We start from the raw sequence: 26556 nt of genomic DNA on the forward strand, positions 1-26556 counted from the left end.
ACACGCTTTGTAATCCTGTAATTAGAAGAGTCTGCTCACAGAATGTAGACACTGGCTAATGAAAGTGCTCTGTATAGTGCCACGTTTAATCACATTTAAAAGGTAAAAGTCTGTAGCCACACTAGCTGCCCTGTGATGCTTTTGTGGTCATTACAAAGCAGAAAACAATAAATTAATTTGAAGAAAAATTGAGAATTGTTTGCTATCCTGAGACCTTAACCACTAGTTGAATAAAATAGAGTTACATTTGTGAAACATTTTTCTACCTCATAATAAGGGGGTTTATCCACTTAGGATCAATCTGCCAGGCTGTGATCCAGATTTTCAGACTTTAAGCCGTCGTCAAATAGAAGTTTAAACATTCTTATCTTGTGTGATGTGGTGTGGTACTGGAGGGAACTGACTGAAGTGGGTGTGACTGAGCAAATACAGGCCCTTGATATGGAGCTACAGTGAGACGGAGCTGTGGAGGATCGTTGACCTCCACCTACACCTCCCTCAGACACCTCATTACATCAGGAGGAGGAGGACAAGGGAGAAATGAATAAATTAAGCCCCAACCAGTCTTTGGAAACATAAACAGAGTTTTTGCCAACAGGGATCCAAACACACACCTCCTACAATGACACCCACTGCTAGCTATCACATTTAATTGAATTAATGTATGCAACCGCCTCCGAGTTCAGGATGCGTCATCTAACATTTTACAGGAAGAGAAAAGAGAAGGATTTTGATGTTAAAAAAATACATATTGGAGAAGGATTTTTCAACATTTAAATAGGGAACGTTATATAATGACATAAATAAATGGGGACACAAGATTAGGGTTTGGGTAATCATTTTGTGTTCTTTCACTTTGTCTCCAAATTGTCATTGATGGATCTTTTTCTCACTGCCGCAGATAAACAGTATGCCGACACCTAAGGGACATAGTATGACCTTATGATGTTTTCTGAATGACTTTTCATTCTTTTTTTGTAAAATGTGTTAGTGCCAACCTATCAGTTCTAAGTCTAAAGCCCCTTTCTCACATGCACTGCAGTCCTGACAATGCCAAGACATTTCAGACCGACCACATCATGAGAGTGCAAATGTTGAACCTGTTGACCATGACTTACAGTAGGACTGTCCTTTTCCTGGCAACTTCATGGTACACAATATATATGATGTCAGATTGGCTAGAATTGTGAATGCAGCAGGTAATAGTCGGGAACATACACAGCGAGAAAATGGACAGGTCAATGAAACAGTTCACATTGACGCTCTATAATCATAGCTGCTCATCTTAGGTGCCTCTATATTGTTTTCCACTTTTGCGTTTGTATCATGGAAACCTCCTTGTACATGTTGTGGTGATTTTATCACAGAAACAGTCACCATTACAGGAGACTCCTCCTGTATTAATATAACCCTCTGTACAGTTTCTACAAATAAAGAAATGAGCTGTGGAGAGCAAAACTGGTTTTGTACCAAGCTGTAAACAGTAAAAAAAATGATGTTTTTTTATATGGGCTCAAATGGTCGATCCTTGGTTTTTGGAGCCAGTATCAAGTGAACACTGCAAGGTTTTTCTGCACTTCTGTATTGACTTCATTTTTTCAACACTGGAGGTTGCTGCTTTCACTTAACAAACAAGTGGTGAGTAGTGAGAACGTGTGCAACACAAATCTCATGCTGTGAGCAACACTGAAATGGAAAGTCTGGACAATACGGATGTGAAACGTCTACTTTGCTTTCTTTTCAATGAATTAATGCGAAATCTGCTCATTCCTGCCTCTGCTGAAAATGAGGGGGGGAAGACTGAATGAAAACAGAGCTAAAAAAAAAAAAACTGAAAGATTTTGTTCAGCTGTGGGAACTTTGGTGGTATTCATGTGTGGGTCATTCATTACAATCAACAAGCATGTAGTCATTTGATCTACTGTTGTAGCTGTAACTCCAACTAGTCTTGGTCAGATTTGAGGCTTGACCAGCAAATCTGCCAATCAATCCTGACATCCATACTGTCACGCCACTGACATGTTTCAAAACAAGGACGTCCAGCCACAGCAGTGTTGGAAGTGTCTGAGTTAATGTGATTGCTGAGCGTAGCAGATTAATAGTCAGCCCTTAATCTGCTTGTTTTTTTATGCCCTTTTGTGAGCACTGCTGAATAATCTATCGCAACCTCCAGATCTTGTAATCAATTACATTTTCTCCAATCCTGCTCGGATTAAAAAACAGGTGCAGACTTGTGCTTCTGCCCCTTCATAAAAACAGAAACTCATCTCCATCCGTGCAGGAAGCAGACGGACCCCACTGACTTCTCTTACGCCCACCTCTTCTTCATCATATCACTGAATTTAAATATATGTTGCTCAGAAAAACATTGAGGTTCCTGACCTCCACTCCCCTGTTGCCTTCATTCTCAGCACTTGTTTTTCTCAGTGATTTATTACCATGCGTTTTGCGGGGTACATTGCACTGCACCAGACAGACAGAGACTGTAACTGAGTCATGCTGCAGCAGTTTTGTCAGGGTATCGAAACGTTTGCACCAGGAATGTGAACTTACATCCCCAAGGTGACCTCCAGGGAGATCCTGTCAGGCTTCCCAAGGTGACAGCTGAGCAGCTAAAGCACGCCGCGCAAATGGGGAATGTTCTGCAGTAAAATGAAGCAGGGCGTCACATGGATGAGATTCATTCATCTTAATAAAGTTGAGCATCAAACTGATGTGGCTGCAGAGGTTCTTTTTAGACAGAAGGAGAAATGCAGGGAGACGGAGAGAGGAGAGGAGAGAAGCAGACAGGGCCATAGGAAAGATTTCTCAGCTGTAAACACAATGTTCTTTTCCCAGCAACACTTCTCTGAATAGCACAGTACCTGTCTACCTGTTGGCATCACTGGCAGAGACTCTTATTTTGTAGAACTGCTGCAAAGCGCATTTTAATTTGACTCCCAAATGCCTGGCAGCACAATTATTCTTTTAAGTAAAAATCTGTCCCACATTCACATAAATAACAGTGTTTTGCTGACATACTGTTGCACAACAGTGATTCAAAGTGTTGTCACTTCACAAAGGCTGTTGCATATTTCTTTTAAACAATCACTGTCTGTAAGGTCTTTTCCCATAAGAAATGTGCTGCCGCACTGGGGAATGATGCATTTTCTGTTGGCAGCAGTTTGTTTGTAATAAATTCTGGGAAGTTAGCACAAGCAGTAAGCAAATACGGAAAATAGCACAACCTTCAGAGGCTCAAAGTTTTCAAAATGCAAGGAAATAGGTGACAACTGATATTGTGCAAAAACACCACACAGCAGTGATAACACATCGTTAACAGCACTATGATTGGTCGCCATGCACAAGTTCCCTCACTTTTCAAGGGAGTGGTATAGTGTGGAAAATATGCAGTGCTAGTCTTCTTACAAAAAAAGATCCAAAAACTGCCTCTTGATGTTTTTTTGTGAGTGAACAGTTTGTTGCATAGCTTGGTACTACAAAGTAAACGCCTTTCAGGTATTTGCAACTGTTGGCAGGTGGAGAGACTTCAAGGCATGCAGAGCTGCAAATAAAAGTGTTGAGGTGGCAACAATAGTAAAGGTAGTGCAGCCATTTCTTCTGAAGATGAGCTTGTACAGACTGGAGTTTAGCCGAGTAGATGTGCCAAGTTGTAATTTCCTTGTTTATTTATTTTTTGCTTGAGGATTTTCTTTTTTGTACTCATCATGTACCAATGTAAAGAGAAAACATAACAGGTTTTTTTTAATTGTGCTGTTGTCAGTAATGTCAACATACCTGTCATGTTTACCAATCGTGTTTTTACTGCAAGTTATTTTTTATTAATAGCAATATGTTCCATCAGGTGTTTTTAAGCATTTCACAACTTTCCCAGTCTTTTGGTTCCACTGTCCTATTTTTATTTTTTTTGTTTCTGGCATGAAATTCCAAATGGTCATGTTTTTTTGAAAAAAAATGTTTCAACATTTCATATGTCTGTTATTTTCACTTAAATATTGGGTTTTGAAGTTTTAAAAATCATCACATTATGTTTTATTTAAAGTTAACACAATGACTTTACTGTTTTGAAAATAGGGTTTCTCATTGAGCCACTGAAGCAGTTTGTAGAGAACAGAGACATCACAAGAGGGTTCTGTGTTCAGTACAATGGGCGATGCACAGTCATACCCACTTCCATAGGGGTGCAGGTGCAACAAGGATTTAATGGTTTAAGTGTCCATCTGTGTGGAAGTGGCACGATCAACACCACTGACACCAAATTAAAACTAAAAAAAAACATAAATCTTAGAGATGACAGTTTGGGACCATCTAAAGTAGGGCAACATAGTTCCATTTACATAAATCCTTTTGTTTGACAGGGAGAAGAGCGACAAGATAATGTATGGTTTCATACAGCCACTTGGCCTCACGCCATTTTCCCTGAGTTGTATATTATCCTTCTGCAATATTCACATCTCATCACCGCAGATGAATCTTCGGCCCTTAATATCAGGCCAACCCTCAGAGTGCAGATCGTTTCTCTGTGGAAATACCACGGGAGGCCAACAGCTGGCTGCAGTTCATCTCTTGTCGCCTCACATTTTCAGCCACATCAATATTGGACAAGTCTGTTCAAGTTCAGCGTCTGTTTGAGACTGTAGCACTTAAACAGATGGCCATCCTCTGGCCTTTTTTTTTCCTCCGAGGAAGCAGACAAACGCAACAGGGATAAAGCAAATCCTATATTTTTCTCCCCTGATGTTTGTTGTCTTGAATAGATTGTGCCACGTATTGTTTCCTCGAGGATGGATTTGTTCTTCAACCAGTCATGATGAGAGAGTCATGCCTCTATGTTAGTTCATGTTAACATCCATTATGATTAAATATCAGAGTAGAAACTAAAGTGAATATTCAAATTTAGACAGAGCACATTAGAAATTTTGTGGCATACACACATGCGCACACATACACAATCTCCCCTAGTATAAAGAGTTAGACATACAGCCCATTCTTTAGAGTTATCACCATGGAAACTGGACAGGATTGAAGAGGCTTTATTATTGTGGATGGAGCAGTGGCTCGACAGCATCCTGGGTCCTATACTGTGACATTTACATATAATGTTTTAACACACTGAATAAACATTAACCATCAGCTCCTCTAACAAACAAAATGCAAGATTAGTTTTCTTACTCAAGCATTTTTTCTTCCTTTTGACTACTTGAGCGCCACAGATCCCAATTCAACCTGAGATGCAGAGAACCGAGATGTTCAAATAATGTACGAGGACAAATGTGAAAGTGATAGCAGTAATGAGAATTCTTCAGCAACACTGTTCAGTTTCACATCAGTATCCAAAGAGGTTTTCATGGTTTAATTCTGAGCTCTCATATGGTTTTATGGCTGGATTAAAGGTATTACCAATGTTCCTTCATGCCTCAGAAAGCCAGCACTCTATATCCATATTTCTGGAAACTTTAAAGTTCTGTTTTGAATAATAATTTGCGTCAAATATTACAATCTAACTTAGATGACTTAAGGCAGTGGTTCCCCCTTGGAGGAGGAACATTTTATGGTTATGATCTATCTTTTTGTCCTTATTTTTGTCTTTTTCAAATCTCTAGTATTTATCAGACACATATACAGTATATACAATATACACAATATACCTGGGCAGCTGTAAATATACCTGGATAGTCTGCCTATGTAGGAAACACTGAGCACAACACTCCCAGGCCACACTTTGAGAAGTAATGTCTTAGGGTGTCACATTTGCAGTTCGATTTATTTTCAGGGTATGTGGCTTAAATCTCACATTGCATCAGTTACCCATCCCTGCACTACATTGGTTCTCTGCAGGATGATACGGATTGCAAAGAACAGCCAATTTAAAGTTGAGACATTCAACGTTATGCTAAATTAATTGAATTAGCTTTAGCACATTAAGCTGGTTTTACAGCCCACAATATTACTGTGTTGGTTCATGGCTATCTAATGCATGGCAACATTTTTTACTTATGGCAAAAGGATTCTACATATGCTAACTAGCATCATACAGAAAGTGACTTAAGTAAGCTAGCTTGTGGAGTTGTTAGTTGCTACAAAGATATATTTCACTTGCTTAGAGTAAAATAGAGTAAAACAAAGGGAGACTATTTGATTAAGCTAAGTTGACAGAAACTCAACACATCCTCCTTGTATTAATTTAATTAGCTTTGGCACATTTTACTTTACAGAGGATTAGGCCTTTAACATCTTTCAGCTCAGTGTTATGGTTTTACAGTTAAAATTACTGATTTGGTTCACAGTTATACTAAAACTCATGGCATAATTTCTCTGTATGGCAAAAAAGCTCTTATTACCATAATGAATGCTACTACCAAGAGCCATATTCCAGCTAGATAAAGTAAGCTATTAGCTTGTGTGGTTGACATGTTTAGACTAATACAGAGCCAAAAAGGGAGACTATTTGACTTATACCCAAGTGGACAGAATCTCAAAATACGCTAAGATTGTCCATATTCTTTTAATGTCCTAAACTAACTGTTAGCTAACAAGTTAGCCATAACTGATTTCAATGTGCTTTCATGCTCAGTTCAGTTTTTAGCCTGTTTCTGGAGTCCCAGGAGTCAAAATAATTAAGTTGATGCAGTTCATTACACAAAACAAGTTCATAATATTATTTTCATGTTTCTATTGGTTGAAAGTTGAGTAGCTTATGTAAGTTTATAAACAGTTGTCTAAGATGTAGTTGCTGTCTATTCATTTAACATTTTTGGCTCACAAAAGTTAGCACAAGTTGTAAACTCAGATCCAGAACTTCAACATATTCAAATGCAGAACTTTTTGGGCAGTGCTCAAAATCAAAAATTGTACTGGAGGGGAAATGTAACCGAGGAACAATTTATACATGACTAATTACCTGCCTTGTGCACAGTTCAAGTTTTTGTCAGAGTTTTCTTTAATTAGCAGACAGTTTGACTGTGTAGTGTTGTTGTGGCTTCTTTACAATGACTACAAACACTGGGGAAAAGAGTGGAAGTGGAAGGAACAGAAAAAGAAGTGGAAAAAGTTGAGCAGAGGATTAAAGCTGCAGCTTCTCTAGAGTCACACTGGTGTAGCCCCTAAAGCTAAATTGTGGTTTATCCCAACAATATTTTTAATCCTAAATCTCAACCTCTATGCACTTTATTAAAATAAAGTGCATAGAGGTTGAGATTTAGGATTAAAAATAAATTCAACAGTACCATAGTACCAGTACAGTTACCATATTTACCCCCCAAAATATCACTTACCCTTTTCCCATAAATTGTAGCTTTGTCTAAACTCTGCAGACCTGTTACTAATAAAATAAATCACTTAATTGGACCATATCTAAAGAAGATGTGGTAAAATTAGCATATCTGTGATGTCCTTGAGTACCTGCATATCAGCATTTTCACAGATCTAAGATAAGGGTTCAAATATGGGAAGGGTATAGATTCTAACTGAAGACACAGTTTCTGTGAAATCTTCCTCCCAAACAAAATATCACCCAACTTTTCTTGAGCAACCATCCGCACGATCAATGAGCTTTCAATCTGAACCCAGGTGATTGTATTATTACCATATCCATTAAACACTCCTCTGTCTGTCTAGTCTTTTGTATTGTTTTTTGTACTGAGACTTCTAAATGATCTTTGATTTGCAACATTAGTTTGGTATCTCATCTGGATGAAGGAGGGTTGATCAACTCCAGAGATCCATTAGAGAGTGAAATAGATTGAAACAGGCGTAGTGAATACCTTCAAGGCTCTCTTTTAGTTTGACTTACTGTGCCCCTCTTGACAAAACTCATTACCTCTGGTATAAAAATATTTTGACTAAAAAAACAATGTGATTCTAAAATGAGTCCAGCCTCAATAATATCTTGCCTGTAATTACGTTTTATTTTTTATTGTTAGAATGATGGACTAACCACCTGATTGTCTCTGTTTTACCTCCAGTGTGTGCTGGGCCAGGCACCATCCATTCCCAATCAATAAGGTAGCTAGAGCTATGACGCTAGTACTATTTTTTGACACACCATTGACACTTTAATCTTTTACGTTTCTAGAGCTTATTTGCCAGAAAAGAGGTGCTTTTTCTAATGAAGTTACTTGGGAGCAACATTCGCAATCATATGAAGACATTGTTCTGGTTTTCAGGCCAATAGAAATCAACATGACTCTCGTAGCTCTGTTTTTGGTCTCAACACCAGAAGCAAAAGTGTGCATTTATGTTTAGTGATGGACGGATCATTTGAAGCTGGGGGTTTTTTATGCCTCTTTTAAAATATTATGTTTTTGGGTTGTCTGTCTCTCTCACAGAGAGACAGACAACCTATCACAACCTGATACTGCCATATCCAACTTTATCTCCACTTTCTAGATCAAAATACTGCCTAACCGCACTGCTCCTACAAGAAGCTAACCGTTAACTGTGCTTGTTTACGTCCAGGTAGTAGAGAGGGGAGAGCAGGCCCATTTACTGGAAAAACAAACCCCAGCTAGTGTTGGGTGACTGCAGTGCAGTTGGACCAAAATATTTATAATTAGTTTAACCGATTCTTAATTCTGGTAGAGACCAGCATGGGTGTTGTTTAACTGGTTCCCTAATGTTAAGTTGCTATCACTGAACAAGGCCCAATGATGGATCCCTTTCATTGGCTGTAATACTACATAAATAGAGTTTACAACTTGACTCTCACAGGCCAAATCTCATCATATTGTTCTTCTATTTAGTGTATCCTTACACATTCAAGAGTTACTATTACTACGACCGAACGGACAATGAAAGACAAATTATGTTACAGATGACGAAGGTTGGAGGCAATACTGTTTGATTCTCAGAGTCAAATGAGGTTTAAAAAAATCACTTGCACTTCACTTTTGTTGCCAAAGGTGTGCCAAAGAGAACAAAACAGAATTATTTGGGGTTGCAGCTCTAAAGTTCAAGTTAAAGTCCACATGAAACGGAGCTTCGAGAGTATCTAACTGTGGTGTTGTGAAGTATTTCCTACTGAAACAGGATAGAACCAATCACAAGATAGAAGGTGGGACATAACCTTGGGATGAATTTAACTGGATTGTTGAAATAACAAAAACTTTTTAATTGCGTGAAAAATGGTAAATGCCCCTGAGTGCAGGATGAGTCATGAGTCATTTAAAATGTTAACAGAAAGAGAAAATACAGTTATTTTTCTGTAAAAATACTCAGATGATGCTTTATTGAAATATATTTGGCAGATAAATTAATATTTAAAACAGGAACGCTGGACTAAAACAAGGAAAATATATTTTTCATTTCATGGGAACTCTAAATATTGTACTATAAAGCATGCCAACAGAGCATGGGACATCCTATCAAATGGAATTAATCAAGGTCTGCATGTGAATATAAAACAGCTTATGCTGTATATTTTATTTTCTTTCATAAGAATGATAAGAATTGCACAAAGGACAGCAATATTTAGTCCTGAGTACAATACATGTTACAGAATAAAAGCAGCAGTTAGCCCTACATTGTGTGTGATGTTTGTTACGTAAGCGATCTATAAAGCTTAAAATAAATATGAAAGAATAATACAACATGATACCAACACAACTCACCAAGTAAACAAGAATAACCCTGAGAGACATATTTTTCATGTGATTTTTGTTCTTTTTGACGCATTTCATATCTGTTTTGACAAGCAGCATTGGCACATGCTATACGTGTAAGTGTGTTAATGTGTGTGTGTTCATGTGTGCACTAGGAGTGTGTGTGTGTGTGTGTGTGTGTGTGTGTGTGTGTGTGTGTGTGTGTGTGTGTGTGTGTGTGTGTGTGTGTGGGAGTGTAAAGAGGGAGAAACAGTCAGCGAGGGAAGCACTGAAGCGCAGATATCTTCTTACCCTTGAATGAGGATAAGTCTTTGCATCTATACTTCTTGGCATCCACATTCAGGTTACTTATATCTACATACATCAGAAAAGACTCAGTAGTGACTCATAAATTGTCTATCCACTAAATAACTGTAAATCTCAGCATGCATTGCCCACATTGATGAGCAGAAAATGGGATGAGCAGCATTAGGAGAAGATAAATCCCCACATCTGAAGGATTATAGTTATTTTGACAAATGCAAAGCGCTTTTCAAATAGAAATGTAATTACATGCTGAATATTAAAGTCAGCAAAAGATCATCTTTCTGGAATTACAGCAAATGCAGCACTACAATGTAAAACTTTTGGTTTCTTTTCAGATGGATGTCAATTTATCTATTTTCATGAATGTTAAAACACAGAATGGAAGCTAATAATCTTCTGTCTGTGATGTCAGTACTTTCATTTATTTAATATTAGTTTTTGAACAGGAGAATATTCATGCTAGCTTTTGGATGCATATTAGTCACTTTTTAACAATAAAAAATGAACTATATGCCACGTTTCTGAACATTTTTTTCACCTACAATATGTTTAGCCTTCCCTAACGACATGGTCACTGACCGCTTGTTATCTGCTTTGTGTCTGTGTCACCCAACTCATTTTTCAATTTAACCAACCTAAGCAACAATCAGGGAAGCGGGGTCTTGTGGCCATTAGCATGCTATTCAGCCTCCATGAGTGTGTATCCTAATAGACAGCGATGATAATAGAGGCTTGTCTGTGCTCTCTCGCCGCGGCGTTGACCACTGAGTGAATTATCCAGCTGACAGAGAGCAGCAGCGCAGCTTAGGAGGCGGAGGATGTTGTTAATATGCCAATGAGAGCTCGAGCCTCCCATGCCAGTCTGAGCCATGCTGACATGGTGCAGCTGCCTATCACATAATTGGGAATCATTTAGCAGCAGCTTGACCTACATTCAGAGCAGTGCAAAAGGGGGGACCACCTATGTGAATGGTTTTATTAGCAATCCAAAGCTAATCACTCGGGAGTTGGTTACAATTAATTGCCCTGTGCTGAGTTTATATCATTCTCCTCTTCTACACCTGCAGTAGAGTGCTTTGGAGTGGGTTAGTGGAGTGCTTTATTACAGAATCAGGGCTTTGTTAGAAACAGTGAATTTGATAGAGTGGTAGTTTTATGTAACATTGGGAATATTTTAATTTCATTAAGAGGAACACAGTCATAGCTCTTTTTTTAGATGGTTTCTTTTAAAGGAACAGTTTCACATTTTTGTATGTGTACTTTTTTTCACATTTCAGCTCAAAGTCGGATTAAAAGAGTCAAACCGCTCTGATATATCTGTTCAGTAAATATTGCGTCAGCAACTTGCTAGCTTAGCATAGCATAATACAGCTAGCATTAAGAGAAAGTATGCCTTACAATCCTTCTGACATTTTTTTTTTTACTGTAGAGATTGGAATCTATTCAGTTATCCGTATAAAATATAAATGCAGCTTATTTAAATGTTTCCCTGTTTCTAGTCTTAGTGCTTGGCTAAATATGACGATAGCTAGCCAGCAGAAGGTTGTCCTCCATCAATTCTCAAACTTACCCCACCGTCCTGTTCTGCGATTGGCTATATTTTGACCCTAACAATGATCTTTAGCTAAACCTTACAGAGTACAGTTGGTATCCAAACCTGACCTAGCTATGACCGTTCAACAACCTTCCACTAACATGGTTAGATTAAATGTCAACACAGACTTATACGTCGGACATGAACAGCTGGCTCTGATTCCTCACTGATAGATGTACATGACTCTGGGATGAAAGAGCTTCTTAGCATAAATCCCTGAGTCCCCCTGAGTTGAGGAGTACCAGCCAATCACAGCAAAGGAGGGACAGATTCATTTTTTTCAGGGGAAAAGGTAACTCAGATGGCAGATTCATATTTACTGAGGAAGAATCCATCATCTCATCTCACTCTTGACAAAAAAGCAAATAAGCAAACTTCCTTAAATGGCAGCTATTCCTTCAAATGTGCTTTGCATTGATCTCTGTGTCATGAGATTTATAGTGTTTTCTTGTAGCAAAAAGTTTGTACCACACATTGCAGTCCTTTCTAGAAGTGGTCACTGGAACAGGGATTGAATAATTTGTCATATTGCCTGAGGTGAGGATTTCTGTGCTTATGTTTTGCTGAGAGCAGACTCAGACATGTATGAAAACCAGACTTCTATTTTGCCCATTACCTCAGTCTCTGCATCAGGACGACTGTGATTTATTTTCCTCAAAATTGCCATTTAGATGATGTTTTCCATGTTGAAGGCTCTTGTAAGGCTTGGCAATTAATCAAGTTTCAATTTCGATTACAATATTGGCTTCTAACGATCCTGAAAACAGGATAATCAAGATTAAACGATTACTGTGCCAAATTATGTACTCGTTGTGATCAGATGTTTTGTTTTTATCTTTTGGCCTCAAGAGTCCATCACCACTACCTGGAAAACATACTTAATTTATTTTCATGTATTTATTATTATTGTTGTATATTAGTATTTTGATATATTTATATATTTCTTACTTATTTATTTTAATGTATTGCTTGTTTTAGAGTTCAGGATGTTAAAGTGTTAAGTTTGATAAATGGATGTGACGCAGATGTTGTAACATCAATGACTAATCATGATTCATGTTTAATAATCGTGATCTCGATATCAATCAAAATAAACATGATTAGGATTGTTGCCATAATCAAGCCGCCCTAGCTTCTTGTCATTTATATTTCATCATTTGTCATTTATATTTAGCAGATTCATAAGAGCAGTCGAACGTCACTTCCAGCTCGCCAGAGTGGCCACGCCCCCGTTTGGGTGAAAACAAGCCCTGAGAATGTATCGGCGGTGGATTAGAAAACACTGGTAGCCGTGAGATTAAACGCGATTGCGTAGCTTTTTGTACTTCAAACTATTTTAAAAACACAATTTAGTATCGGGTTTTCATTTACAAATGACAAAGGAGGGTAAAAGAAGAGCTGTGTGTGAAACTAGAGAGGATTAAAGTGGTAAATTGTGGGACCGCTGTCATGTTCCTGCTAGCTTTAAAGCAGCGATCGCTCCGTGACAGAAGAGAAGTCTGTTAACAGATTCTTCACACATTCATTCACTAACGTATTAACAACGTTTAGACTGTCACATCACATAGATATGTTGGTGAAAATGTCTCTAAACAAAGGAACACTACACCAAATCCTCTTACTGAAAAATAAATGTCAAAATAAAAGTTTGCTAGTTCGATATAACACCTCGTCTCGCCCCATTCATCATTATTTACACTCACATATGAATACAAAATGTTTTAATATCATCCAGGTGACTTTACATGTGTTATTCTTTTCTAAATCAGCTGATAACTCAGAGTTTATTTCCTCTTTTCTCTAAAATAAACGTCTGTAACCACTCCATTACAGCTATGAACACTGTTAGAAACTATTACAAATAAATATTATTTAAAAATAAAGATCCCTCTCAGGTAACTCGGTTAATAATGACTCATCAGGTGTTTAAAGTCAGTTTCCTCTGATGACTCGTTTGAGCAGTTTGACGGAGAGAGATTGAACAGACACTCACGTACATGATTAATTTTCTACCGTTATGATGCCGATCTCAGTTCAGAAATGTCATATTTTAAATATTTACATCGCTGGTCATCAGATTTAGGCTCATACTTGCCGTTTTAAAGTACGGTTTTCATTTTTTAAGACTTTAAATCGGTAATGACCCCAACTTGTCCATTAACCGCCATTCATTCAGATAAAATGATTTCACCCAGAAAGGGGCGGGGCCGGCATCGTTTGGGTAAAGTACCCGGATGGGTTGCTCTCATGAATTCTCTGACAATCACTTTTTGTCTTTCAAAATAAAATGGCAGTGACCAACATGAGCATTACAAAAAACGACATAGAAGCCAGAGGATGAATGTTTGAAACTTGGCTGTTGCCAAGCAACCCGAGCATTTTCCTCACAGATGTCGCTGTGACCAGCTCTTCACGTGCAAGCTAACCCTGATTGGTTATGTGATTCAGTTCTGTGAAATAAATAAATAAATAAACAGATAAGGGAGCTCACAGATATAGATCAGACACATTTATTCAAAGGGATATTTAAATGTAATATATTGTTATGGACGTAATGATCAAATGTATTTTAACCAACCAAAACTTAATGAAATAATGTAACACACTGTAACTTTAAGTCTTGTTTTGTCAACCCCTAAACAAGTAAAGACGGTCAAACAACAAAATAAAAAACTGGAGATTAAAGAAAATACATACATACATACAAAATACATTGATACTATTTATTAACTAGGGATATATTATTATAATATGTGAACAGATTTAGTAAATGCTGCTGCACAGGATTGCTGCCAACAAAGTTTTGTTGTGTTCTATTATATAATGACAATAAAGAGTCTGTCTGTCTATCTATTTATTTTAATAGCTGTTGCCACTTTAGCCTAAATTTCCAGACAGTTAAGAAGATTATTTCTTAGTATTAGGCTTAACTCCAATTCAGGGCAGAAGAAGATACAACAATAACTGTATCATCACTTTAAACTGGATATATTGACTACAGGTTTACATGTATTACATTACAGGAACATAAATTTATTACCTGGACTGGTTTGGTACTTTCGAATACAGGTTTGTGCAGGACATGAGTTGTCCTCTCTTTAAATTCACTTCAGATGAGCTATAGTTTAAACAGTTAACACAAAGTGAAGACAAGATCAGGCTCATGCCAGATTCCAGCTTTATTACTGTATGTTGGCCGTTAGCCAGTGACTCACTGAATAACGACTTACACTTGTCAAGAGGAAACAAGGCTATTCTTAGAGACCTATTGTAATCAAGATATTTGAATTCATTTCATATTTATCCGCTGCTGTGTTCTACAAGTAGATTGGAAACGACTTCCTGAGCCATTAAAGTTGAGGAAAGATGGTGATCATACCTTGGGAAAAAATCTGACTGTATTGTATGCTGCGTTCTGCTCCAAGCAGCTCGGCTGGCAGCTGTCCAAGCGAAGCTAGCCAATGAGTCACCTCTCTAAGCGCTCCAACCATAACAGCCAACGCTCCCCCAATATTCTTAATTAGAGCTGAACGCTCACTCTGCTCGGTTGGCCAAAAAGGCTTTTATTCTTTTGTTCTTTGCTAAGACATGACACAGATCCTGTTTCAGTTTACTGATTAAGGAAACACATATTTAATAGCTAACTCAGGCATGAAGAAGTGAGAAAAAGATGCATCTGCTTGGTGTGAAAAAATAACGTGTTTAAAATGCAATGCAGTGTTGTGTTGACCTGTGAGATGTAAGAAAATGACCAAAAACGAAATGTAATCCACTTAAATGGCTCTAAACTGCATTTAGACTTTATAACACTTGTGGAGAAAGCTGACATTTAGTGAATTGATTTTGTTTTGACATTTTGCATTTAGTTTTCCAGTAATGAGTTTATGTTGTTAGAGAGCCCGACAGTGAATTAAAAAAGCAGTTTGATATGTTTCACTAAAATAGAATAATCAGTTAGCTAATTGAAAGATATATTAGGATGTTGCAGGAATGAAATGTGACCGTTTGTACATTAGAAAGCTGGTTTTCATCTTACTTTGACAGATATACAAGCAGTGGTTCTATTTCAGACGTAGCATTTTGAAACAGGCCAAATCTGCGATGCTTCTATTCTCATCATCTAACCAGATTGAAAGCTTACAGAAGATTTTAAGCAAGCAAACCTAATGCTCTATGTGTGCTAATGTTGCTGGGTTGTTTCATCACTTTGGTATTTGATTTGAATTGAAACACTTTTTGAACTGAAGGTAAAATGGACAATCACAATGCAATGTTTAGTTCATTTTACCAAATCGTAGCACTCGTCAATATAATAAGATCAGAATCAATAAGATGGTAAACATTATTGCTTAACATCAGAATGGATTGTAATTATAAGATGTCAACATTTGCATGTAAGTGAGAGCCTTGCTCTGCCAATAATGCAGCCCTTTCATTCTTTAATTGAGGCCTCAAAGGCGAAGAGATACCATCTGGCAAATTATGCAGTTGCTTAAATGCATATATGTTTGGGTTGAAGTGCACATATCTCCCGTTTACCCTGTGATCCTTGTAATGAAAGATTAAAGAATGGTAAAGAGTGGTGATTAGTATTTGGCATCATGGTAACAGTTTAAATGCAGGGATCTCCTCAAACTGGACTATAAATTATATATGTCTGACTCTGAGCAGTGTCTGGATCAACACACCACCGCCTACGCAGCTTGTTGTTGTTGTTTTTAACACAGATATATGCTGGTATATATAAGTCTGTGCCAAAATATACAGCAGACCAGAAGACGATCAATAAGTGACATTAGATTGATTCATACCTATGATGTTTAATCCTGGTTTCCTGTTGCTGATTCACATCCCACCTCTTCAGAAACTGAATTTCTGGAGCATTGAGACAAAACACAGAGATGCTTTTGTCTTTAACTTTGTAGTTTCTTAAAAACACCCACTGTAATGGATTTATATATTGAATTTGTGCATTTATGAAGTGCTTCAGGGAGAGTGAGTAAGTCACATGAGGTCAAGTTTTCAGTTTTACTTACTTAAATTAAAAGTGAAAAGTCACTGATACACCCCCCCCCCCAGCTGTCAATAAAGAACTACATGCTTACCATGCCTAATTGAAATTAGAGTTTATTTCATGCCGAGCTGCTCCATGAGAATAAAACATGTGAGCGGACTACAGACTGACATTTTATGTAAGTTTATGTAAGGTGACGGGTTTACAGGTGACAGTTCAAGCAAAGTGCTGAAGGAGGCTGCAAGAGGAGGAGGCAATAAGAATAATACAAGTTTAGGATTGTTGTTACAATATATGATCTTGTATGTGTATGTATATTTATAGGTGTGCTGTTTTATTGACAGCATGAAATCAATGAAAGACAAACCACTAACTGTGCTAACATGCTATATTGTAAATAGGTTTTTGAATCTACTTCTACCTGAGTAGATGTCCCATTCTAGCAGCAGAAACTCCAAACGGAAGCTCAGGCGACCATGTTGCATCACACTGTACCTCCTGGGCGAGCAGAAAAAATGAGTTAGACATTGGCACGATTTTGAACCTCTGCCGTGTCATTGGTAAATGTTATGGTTAAAACATATCACATATAAAATGTCGTTTTCATTTCCTTGACTCTAAAAAGGTCCAATTCCAAAGAGTAAATTGCAAACAGAGACGAAACCTTGACTTTGATGCATTCCCTGCAGGCTGAACATAATGATGAAAAATGAGGCGCCAATTGAGTCAAGTTCTTAGAGCAAGTTTAAATCCATCTGTGCCGTGGTGGTAAGCAGGATGTACTTAAAGTTTGATACACAGCAGAAAAACTGTGACACAGGCAGTCAGTGGCAAAGCTCAGCGTCGCAGTTTTTGAATATTATACTTTCTCTTTCGACATATTAAAGGACACAAAATATTCAAGAAAACACAAATGCTATTTCAGTCCTTCCAAAACTTGCATTATTCCTCGTTACTATTTTAAACAATTCATTTCAATCCCTCAGGACTATTCATATTGTTCGCAGTGAGGAGACCTTTATAAGCATACTTTTCTCAAAGCTGTTTTTATTTGTGTTTACAGATCTGTAGGTTAGATCGAAATAAATCGTCTCAGTAACTGCAGCTCAGTTTATTTTATGTAATAAATATTTTATTCAGTCAAGAGAAACTGGTAATGAGGAAGTTAAACAGAGAAGATGTTGAAGAGACAAAGGTTGTAGAGCTCTGCCAACTACTACTGTGTACACACACACACACACACACACACACACAGAAAGAGAGAGAGGGCTATAGGTTCAACCAGCCAACCAAGTCTACATTGACTTCTCCACTTACATGTTTGACTTCATCTGTTGGAATAATTGGAAAAAACAAGTCCACAGTGGAGCTTTAACAGTGCAGCCTTTCTCTTAACAAACTCCCCGACACAGACACAGTCCCCCATCTATTTTTTTGTAAATTCCTCTGAACTAGTGTGCAACGCAGCTGAATTAGAAAAAAAGGGGGGTTTCCAAGCATCTACACATTAAAGAGAAGGGAAAACAGAGCAGGATCATTCCTGGAAAGGAAAACATAACCTTTGGAAGTTGTGATTTCAGACGTAAGGGTCTGAATACAAAGACGTTTTTTCTCTTTAGATCAGCTTGAAGTTCAACTTTTCTATAATGCAAAGTAATATTTCAAGGCAGAATGTTTACAGTAGGTCTTCTACCCAATCCTCAACTTTCATCGAAACTATGAATTTAATTTTTTAAGTTAAATGATGAATTGTTGTGTTTTATGAAGAATTTCCTGTTGCACTACTTCCAAGAGTATATCCAAAGAGTTTCCAAAGCAGAAAAAAAACACACAGAAATAGTCTGTTCTATGTATACCAGTTCTATTCACCATGACCAAAGAACTTGTATACATGGTTATCACATATCACTTTCTGATGGGGAAAAATGGGGAAGTCCCCTGCTTTGAATAAGACTTATGTAAAATGCAGACTGAAGTTTCTCCATGAGCTTGACCGTGGTGCACTGCTGCATGTGTTGTGTTTCTTGTCATATATGAATGTTTCTGTACACTTTATCGTTTGGCTTTGTGCATCTCAAGAAGCATGAGTGCATCCATATTTTCTATGACAGCATGAGTATAAATAAGAATATCAATTTCCCAAAGACCATGATGCAGCCATATGTCGTTTAATTGACATAATTCAGACTGTACCAGCACGTAAAACTAAGAGGGGTCTTTGAATCAGCAAAGTGCTTGTAATGTAATAAGCACTCTCTTCTAAATGGAGCCTTGACTCCATTTAAAAGAGGGCAGAAAATATGTGTGCACTCTTGCTTAAGGCTTTCATCTTGCATATAAATCACTCCAGCTCAAAGTGGGTGTTTGAGCACCACAGATTTCAGGTCTTGGGGGCCCGCACTATATCAGCGGCCAAGGCTACATTAATTACAAAGCTGTGCCATGGCATGAAGTAAATTAAGCCAATTCCAAATATTCTGAGAGCAGAAAATTTTGAAACGGAGGCTTTCTTGGCTCATTTAAAAAGCTTATCTTGGCTCTTATTTTTCTTCCTCTTCTTTCCATTTTTGTGTTTCCTGTCTTTGTTTAGATTCCGGGCCAGCTGAGTGCTCTTACGTTGTACAGGTGTGAGCAGTCGGTTCTGGATTATTGCCATGCCCACCTGTCGCTGCACCTCAATATGGGCATGGAGCCCCCGACTCAGGCACTGGGAGATCCGAGGTCAGCCAGGTACCACCCGGGGATAATGGCTGCCCTCCCCTCTGAGCCTGTGCTGCCTTGCCCCCAGACCCACTCCCTCCACCAGTGAGCTGGGGCAAAGAGGCTCCAGACTCCTGTATGTATGCTGCACAGTCATTGGACCACTCCGAAAAAAAATGCAAGGCTATGTGCGAGAAACTGGAACTGGTCAAGAAGCAAAGGAGACAATTAATCTTCCTGGACTGAGAGTAATGAAAATGAAAATATTTCTCAGTGGAAATAAAGGGTTGCAGCGGTATCGATTTGTGAGCCTCTCACCTACCTGACCCTCAGTGTCCTCAATTAGCAAAGGAGGCTGAGCAGCAGCATGACTTTCCACGTTCTGCTCTGCCTCCTGAGGAGTATTAAGGATAATAATTTAATGATTTGTTAATCTTATTAAACATTTTTCCTCAGCTTCTCCTCGTCCTGGCAACTCTCTGCTGCGTCAGGTAAAGTAATCACATGCAAAATGGTAAGAAGAGAGCGGGGGAACAGCATGATAAGTAATTGAGTAGCAGAACAAATGAAAGATCAGCCAAGCTAAAAGGTTTGCCGCTGCTTTTTCTGATCAGGTTGTCAGTCAGAGGTCTCTCTCCAACTCAAATCCCCTGTTGCATTTTTTCATCTCCAGAAAGGAGACGCCCTAATGAAATCACCCAAGACGAAGGAAAGAAGAAAATAACGGACTTTAATTGTCATATAAAATGTACAGCCTACACATCTTGCCGGCAGTAAGTTGAATTTACATGGTGACTTTTGATTTCCTAAATGATTTGGGATGTTTATCACATCATAACTTAATTAATCAAGCTGAGAAATAAACAAAATAAACAGTAAGTTCAGATCTGGATGCACTGGGATTTCTGATGTTTACTTTACATCATCCATTTAAATCACTCTTGTAGTTAATGTTTTTTTTTTAAGTGTGTTCTTCTACCAACTTTCTGATTGTGCACTCATATATCTACATGTGTGTGCTTTTTACAAGATGTTACAATATAATATATGGTCAATAAACTGTGGTAACTGACCGGTACTGGTGTCATTCCTCAAGATCAGTGGTTTAAACTCAAACACTGTCTGCGTCGGTGTTTGAGACTGAAGCACTGAAGGCACGACTGATTATGTGTCTGTTTTTACTGATCAAGACCCTGATGGTAACGTTGCATTTCTCTCCCCTTGTTACTGTTTGTTACTGTTATCGTGACCAAATACAGATTACTGGACTCTCTGAACCTGGCTCGTGGACTTTTATGGATTTCCTATGTTTGTATTAAGCAGGAGAAGAAATCTAATGTTCTTCACATGCAGAAAGTGTGTTTTCAAAATAGTGAATGTGAAACAATTCTTTAATTTAAGCCAGTCCTTTTAAGAGAAATTGTCTTAGCATAGCTTAGCAGCCGTAAAGAGGTGCAGCCGACCTGTCAGGTGTTGGACTTCAACACACATGATGTTCGTCGAGCTGTGAGAGCTTTAGCCTTCGCAGTTTAATAGTGAGGAGAGTCTTTTCCTTTTAAATTCTTGGTTCCCACATTAGCCTATGCTTAATAATTAAAGTTATCAGAGTGTTTATCTGCTCTAATGCAAGCTACAACCGTTAGCATCCCCATCTAATTAGCTTGCTAATGTGAGACGGGGGAAATTGTTTATGTGGGGCAATTGTAACAACTCCAACTGTACCAATCAGAAGCTAGATGGAACCATGAAACTCACAATGTGTGCCGTCTTTAATTAAACTTCTTGCCAGATAAGCCTGGTTTTGCTACCTGGAGAACTCCAAAAGAATATGGGATCATGTGTCAAGTGCCAAACATGGCATGATGGAGCAACGCTTAAAATTTAGTTTTGTCTTTTGGTAATCCATCCATCCATCCATTAGCCATACCGCTTTTCCCGTTCGGGGTCTCGGGGGGGCTGGGGCCATCCCAGCTAACATTTGGCTAGGGGCGGGGTACACCCTGGACTGTTCACCAGCCATTCGGCTGACATATAGAGACAGACAACCAGCCACACTCACATTCACACCTACGGGTAATTTAGAGTCACCAATTAACTTAATGAGCATGTGGGAGGAAGCCGGAGTCCCCAGGGAAAACCAACGCATGCACCGGGAGAACACGTAAACTCCACACAGAGAGGCTCTGACCAACAGGGATTCAAACCAGTAACCTTGTTGCCGTGAGGTGACAGCACTAACCCCTGCACCACTGTGCAGCCCCTCTTTTGGTAATGCAATAATTAAATATAATTGCAACTTGATGTTGGTATTTATTATTACTAAATATGCAATAAGCCATCGTGGTCTAACTTTCTCAGATTTCCAACTTGTTGCAGTTTGTTTTTCTAAAAACCTGCGCATATAAGATTATCAGAAACCGCAATACTTGAATTAATTATGTATACAGGAAAATAAATAACTAGGTTTCTCTGTGTGCGTTGCATGTCCTTTATATGGTCAAAACCTGGGTTTAGGCTCATAACCGGTATACTCCAGTCCATGTAAGCGTAGTCATTGCTAGTCATTTTTTTTAACCCAGATAGCTTCTTTTGACATCAAAACCACTTTTGTTATTTTTTTTTTTTGAATTTCCCGTTTTCCCCTACAGTGATATTGATTTTGAGCATTTCATTATTTAGGCTACTATATTTTTAAGTTTACAGGTTTTGCTGGACAAAAAGCATTCTTCATATAACAACCAGCAGGAAGTATGCCCCCGCTGCATGGCAGCCAGCCCTGGATCCAAATAAATCAGTGTGATATTGTTAGCAGCTCTGTCCTGCTCCTGTTGTACTGTTGGACATACTGTAAGGACATTCACACTCAAGTAACCCCTGTCAAAGTCATTAGCAAAAATAGCATCATGTAAATCCTCGTCAGAAACGCTTTTCTCTTTAGACATCAAATGAGAAACATGCTTTCCAAATACAGACAGTAAAAAATAAAAAAGGTAAAATCAAACTTTTATCATTCTTGTATCAGAAGTGAGACTAGCTCTCAACACTGCTGTAAGCATGTTAATTCTGTTTTCCCTTTTCTTCTACATTTGGGTTCAGCAGACGAAGATGAGGGACTTTTTTTACTCTGACATGCAACATTAGATTAAATCTTTCAGCAAGACAACATCTGAGACAGATTGTATTTTTAAGTTAAAATAAAGCGCAGGTTTAGTTTATGGAGACTTCATTTCGCACTGGTGACGTGGGGGGCTCTTTGAACCTTTATTCAGAGAGGACAGTGGTGGAGTCTGAAACTGAGGAGAGATAGAGTCGGGAATGACATGCAGGAAAAGGAACCACAGGTCAGACTCCAACGGAGTCTGACCTGTGGACTGGGAAAAATGTTTGCACAAAGGAGTTAAGCGCACAAGTCGCACAAAATTGTCTATGGCTCGAGCTGTAATTGCCTGTGGCCTGCATTGTTCTGTTAGCACGCTAATGTTAGCACATTATAGTTAGCTCATAGCTTCATGTTGCACATGAATTGACATGGAATGAGCGTGATCTCAAACGATTATGTGACATCCAAAATAGAGTGAGATGTTATTCTTTCTTTTCCCTAATCTTTTATACGCAAGGGGAGGAGTCAACCGTCCCGTCCATATAAACCTGATGTGAATATGGCTCCGACAACAACACAGACTCGCACTTCTCACTCATTCCAGACAGTCATGACTCAGAGAGATATTTACATAGGATACACACATTCTTCCTTTAACACTTTGTGGTTTATTAAAATGTTGTCCTTTTATAACGGATGTACGGTACTTCAAGTTTATTGTAAAAACTCATCCATTGCCGATCATTCAACAGTAAACCAAATGTGCTTTGAAGCTGACTGTTTCAAACCAGTCATCTCATTCCAAAGAAAAAATGAATGATGCCTTGTTTGTGTACCACTGCAGATGGTTGTGTGTCAGATTTTCAATGAGTCCTAAATAAGTGACATTTCGTAAGCAAGCTGCCTTGTGTTCCTTTTTGAACGGAAACACGGGTTTATAAAAAAAAGAAAAAGAAAAAAAAGGCAGTGGCGAAGATATATCTGCTTATGACAACTGGCTCTGACACATGACAGATTCACGCTGCTGGAGGATTTACTGCTCTGTGGCTGCACACACGAAACAGTTTAACGACTCTGATAGATCGCATATTTACTGCACTCGCTCCAAGTGTTCAGATGAGGGCTTGTAGAGAGAATGAGGACGGAAAGAAGGAGCGACCGATGTTCAGACTTATTTGCTCACATGCATTTGAACTAACAGGCTGATGTCTCATAATGCTTCACTCAGTATCAATGTCTGGAGCTGTTCTTTCTCTACAAACTATGGGAAAAGAAGAAAAATATACACCCACACAACATCTTAATTCAACTATGTGAATAGTCACAAAAGAAGTGCAAGATACTTCAATTCTTTAGTTTATCTGAAAGCAGAGAAGAAACGCTCTCACTTGAAGCCTTGAACTGATTCAACTAATTCTAAGAATTAAGAATAATAGGCTGAAAAACAGAATACAAAACATTTGGAAATTGGAATTCAAACTCTTCAATAGGTGCACGGGGGTAGTGAGGTGTGTGTGTGTGTGTGTGTGTGTGTGTGTGTGTGTGTGTGTGTGTGTGGCTTGCAAACAGATTTTTGTTTCCTCCTGGCTGTTGTTTATGTTCAATTCTATCCCAGTTCTACTCCTCAGATATGAAAAGTGTCCAGGTAATGGCAGGAGCTGTTTTGGGTTTGTTATTCACTTGACATTTTATCTATTTGGACAACGTATCGGTCTTTCTGACAGTCTGTTGGCACTCTGTCGAAATCAGACCCGAGCCATTTCCCCACTTCTTCTGAGCTGTCAGAAGTGAGACAGACAATGTACGCTTGATATTATGTGGAGCTTAAAATCCTCTCATCCCTCATTCTGTTCCATTGATTTCATCCGGTGATCTTATTTCTGCGGGGATTCGGGACTTCATCGAGAAAGCTCCCTTCTTTACAAGAGTCATAAAAGCCCTTATACACCAAAGGATAAGAAGTCTGAAAAGTCATGAAAGCTTCTTCTTTTTATGTCCCTTTTGCACTACTTTACAATCGCCTGTGATTAAAATACAGCAACTCTGTGGACTTGTTTACTTAGATTATCTAAAATTCAATAAAACAGGGCCAGATGTCCTGCTCTGGGTATAGTCTAATCTATATTCCCTCCATGGTTGCACAGAGTGGTAAGAACAAGAACAAGAGGGAATAGTTGCCTTTCAGAACTCGAACAGTTCATCTCAAACCTGCAGGGTGTAGCTGTACTCATTTTAAGTTGGGTGTATTTATCTGGAAACAGTCAGCTTTGTCTCTGAACTTTATTCGATATATTTCAATTTAAGGTCAAGCTAAAGTTTGGGTCCGTCTCAGTCCACCTGCACGTTGCTGTGTCATTTTGAAGTTGTGTTGCCACTGCTGGCGGCTAGGGCAGCTGTGAAAGCTCTTGATTTCCCCAGAGAGCCACACAGCCGCTTTGCCCACACTTTGAGATTACCTTTACCATCTCACAAGCTCACTATGACACTGTTGCTGCTAGTTTATTTTAAAACTGTCTCCTGAATCACAAGGCAATCGACTGCTTCCCTGATACATTTTAGGGTCAAAGGTGTGGCAGCCTTTCAAGCTCCCCATGACTCATCAGTCGGTTTGCATCTTAGTCGCTTTAATAAAGAGATCTTTCTGAAGTGAAGGATTCTATAACTCCCACATGCTGATGTTAGTCTGCATTTCACAAATAAAAACTTTTTCAGAGAAGGCCATCATTATTTTGTGAGGTGAGAGGACCCAACCCAAGCCCTCTCACTGAGCTGAAGCATAAAGGAAAGTTTGGTGTTTTTGAGGTACTTATCTATAGTGACAGAGAGGTGGAGCTGAGGCGGGCCTTTAACCTCCTGGTTAACATCTACAACACCTCCACCTGTCAGTCAGATCAGCCACACCCCTAATGATGCATTACTGTTAGCCTTGATATAATCAATCAATTTCTGTAGTTGAACTGGACATCTTTAGATCAGTGTTAATAGGACTCCCAGGGCTTCTGTAACCAGCCTCAAGTGGACACTTGATGAACTGCAGTTCATTTTTCAATATTTTTTTGGTTTCTTTTTGGGCTTTTTGTGGCTTTAATGGAGAGATAGGACAGTGGATAGAGATGGAAATCAGGGAAAGAGAGTAGGGAATGACATGCAGGAAAGGAGTCACAGGCTGGATTTGAGCCTGGGCCGCCTGCTTGGAGGACTATAGCCTCCATACGTGGGGCACGCGCACTAACCGCTGCGCCACCAGCGCCCCGGTAGCTGCTTGGTTTTTAGGATAGGATAGGATAGGATAATACTTTATTGATCCCCAGAGGGGAAATTCGGGCATTACAGCAGCACAGACAAGAAAGCTCAAAAATACAAAATACACATTAAACAGAATAAATGAAAAAAATAAAAAGATAAAATAAAAAAAAATTAAAAAAAATAAAAAAATAAAATAAAAAAATAAAAAAAACAAGGGGTATATACAAGTACAAAATGAATGATGAAGTTAGCAGGGGGGAATTGAGAATTGAGACAGTATTTACAGAGAATGACAAGGTAAAGTGACAAGTGATTAAAGTGACTCTGTATGATAAATTATATCAAATTATTATATTATTTTATCCATACAACCGAGCTGTATTCTATTCGGACTTGAAACAAACTGAGGTCTGAAGATATCACTTCATGGTGCTTGTTTGTGCTTTTCCAGACTGTTCAAACAAACAGTGCCCTGGTCACTTTATGGATTGCATTGGGTTTTGTTGAGTGATAATTGCCTCAGACAGCTGTGGCAAGCTTAACCCACACCATAATGTCTCCCGCTAAAGAGCGCCACTGAGCCGAATCATCAAGAAAGCTGGTACTAAATCAACAAAAATATCACTAAACTATCACAGACTTCACCTCCCATGTCTCTGTTGGCCAGTCTGGTCTATAAAAGTTATTCCTCTGGGGTCTCCAGTTAAAAATATAATTGTCTCCACTGCGAAAAACATTTCATCATTTCTATAACGATTTTTATTTTGTTTGTTGTCTGTTCTATAAGCCACTGACCTGAACAATTGGTCTTTGTGTGTAGGAAACAGAGCTGCTGGCTGGTTAACAACACATTTTCAAAACATGAATTATGGAATTATCTAAACAATATATAATTATATATAACCTGCACCACACACACAGCTTCAGCCTACAGATTCTATCCAGTTTCTCTAAATAATGGACATGAACAAACTATCTCGCATTCTCTGACATCAAT

General features: G+C 38.6%; 1 protein-coding gene across 2 annotated transcripts in view; it reads left to right on the plus strand.

The window, feature by feature from the left end:
- Positions 1-20468, plus strand: part of LOC132973885 (leucine-rich repeat transmembrane neuronal protein 4) — a 51426-nt gene extending 30958 nt beyond the window's left edge. The window contains exon 3 of one of the 2 annotated variants that reach the window (XM_061037533.1): positions 19104-20468. In XM_061037533.1, the coding sequence (XP_060893516.1) occupies positions 19104-19322 (219 nt within the window). In that variant the 3' untranslated portion in view covers positions 19323-20468. The remainder of the gene's footprint in view (positions 1-19103) is intronic. The other variant, XM_061037534.1, reaches the window with a different exon arrangement.
- The last annotated feature ends 6088 nt before the right edge of the window (positions 20469-26556 follow it).

This window comes from Labrus mixtus, chromosome 5 (assembly GCF_963584025.1).
Source record: "Labrus mixtus chromosome 5, fLabMix1.1, whole genome shotgun sequence".
In the NCBI taxonomy this organism is placed as follows: Eukaryota; Metazoa; Chordata; class Actinopteri; order Labriformes; family Labridae; genus Labrus; species Labrus mixtus.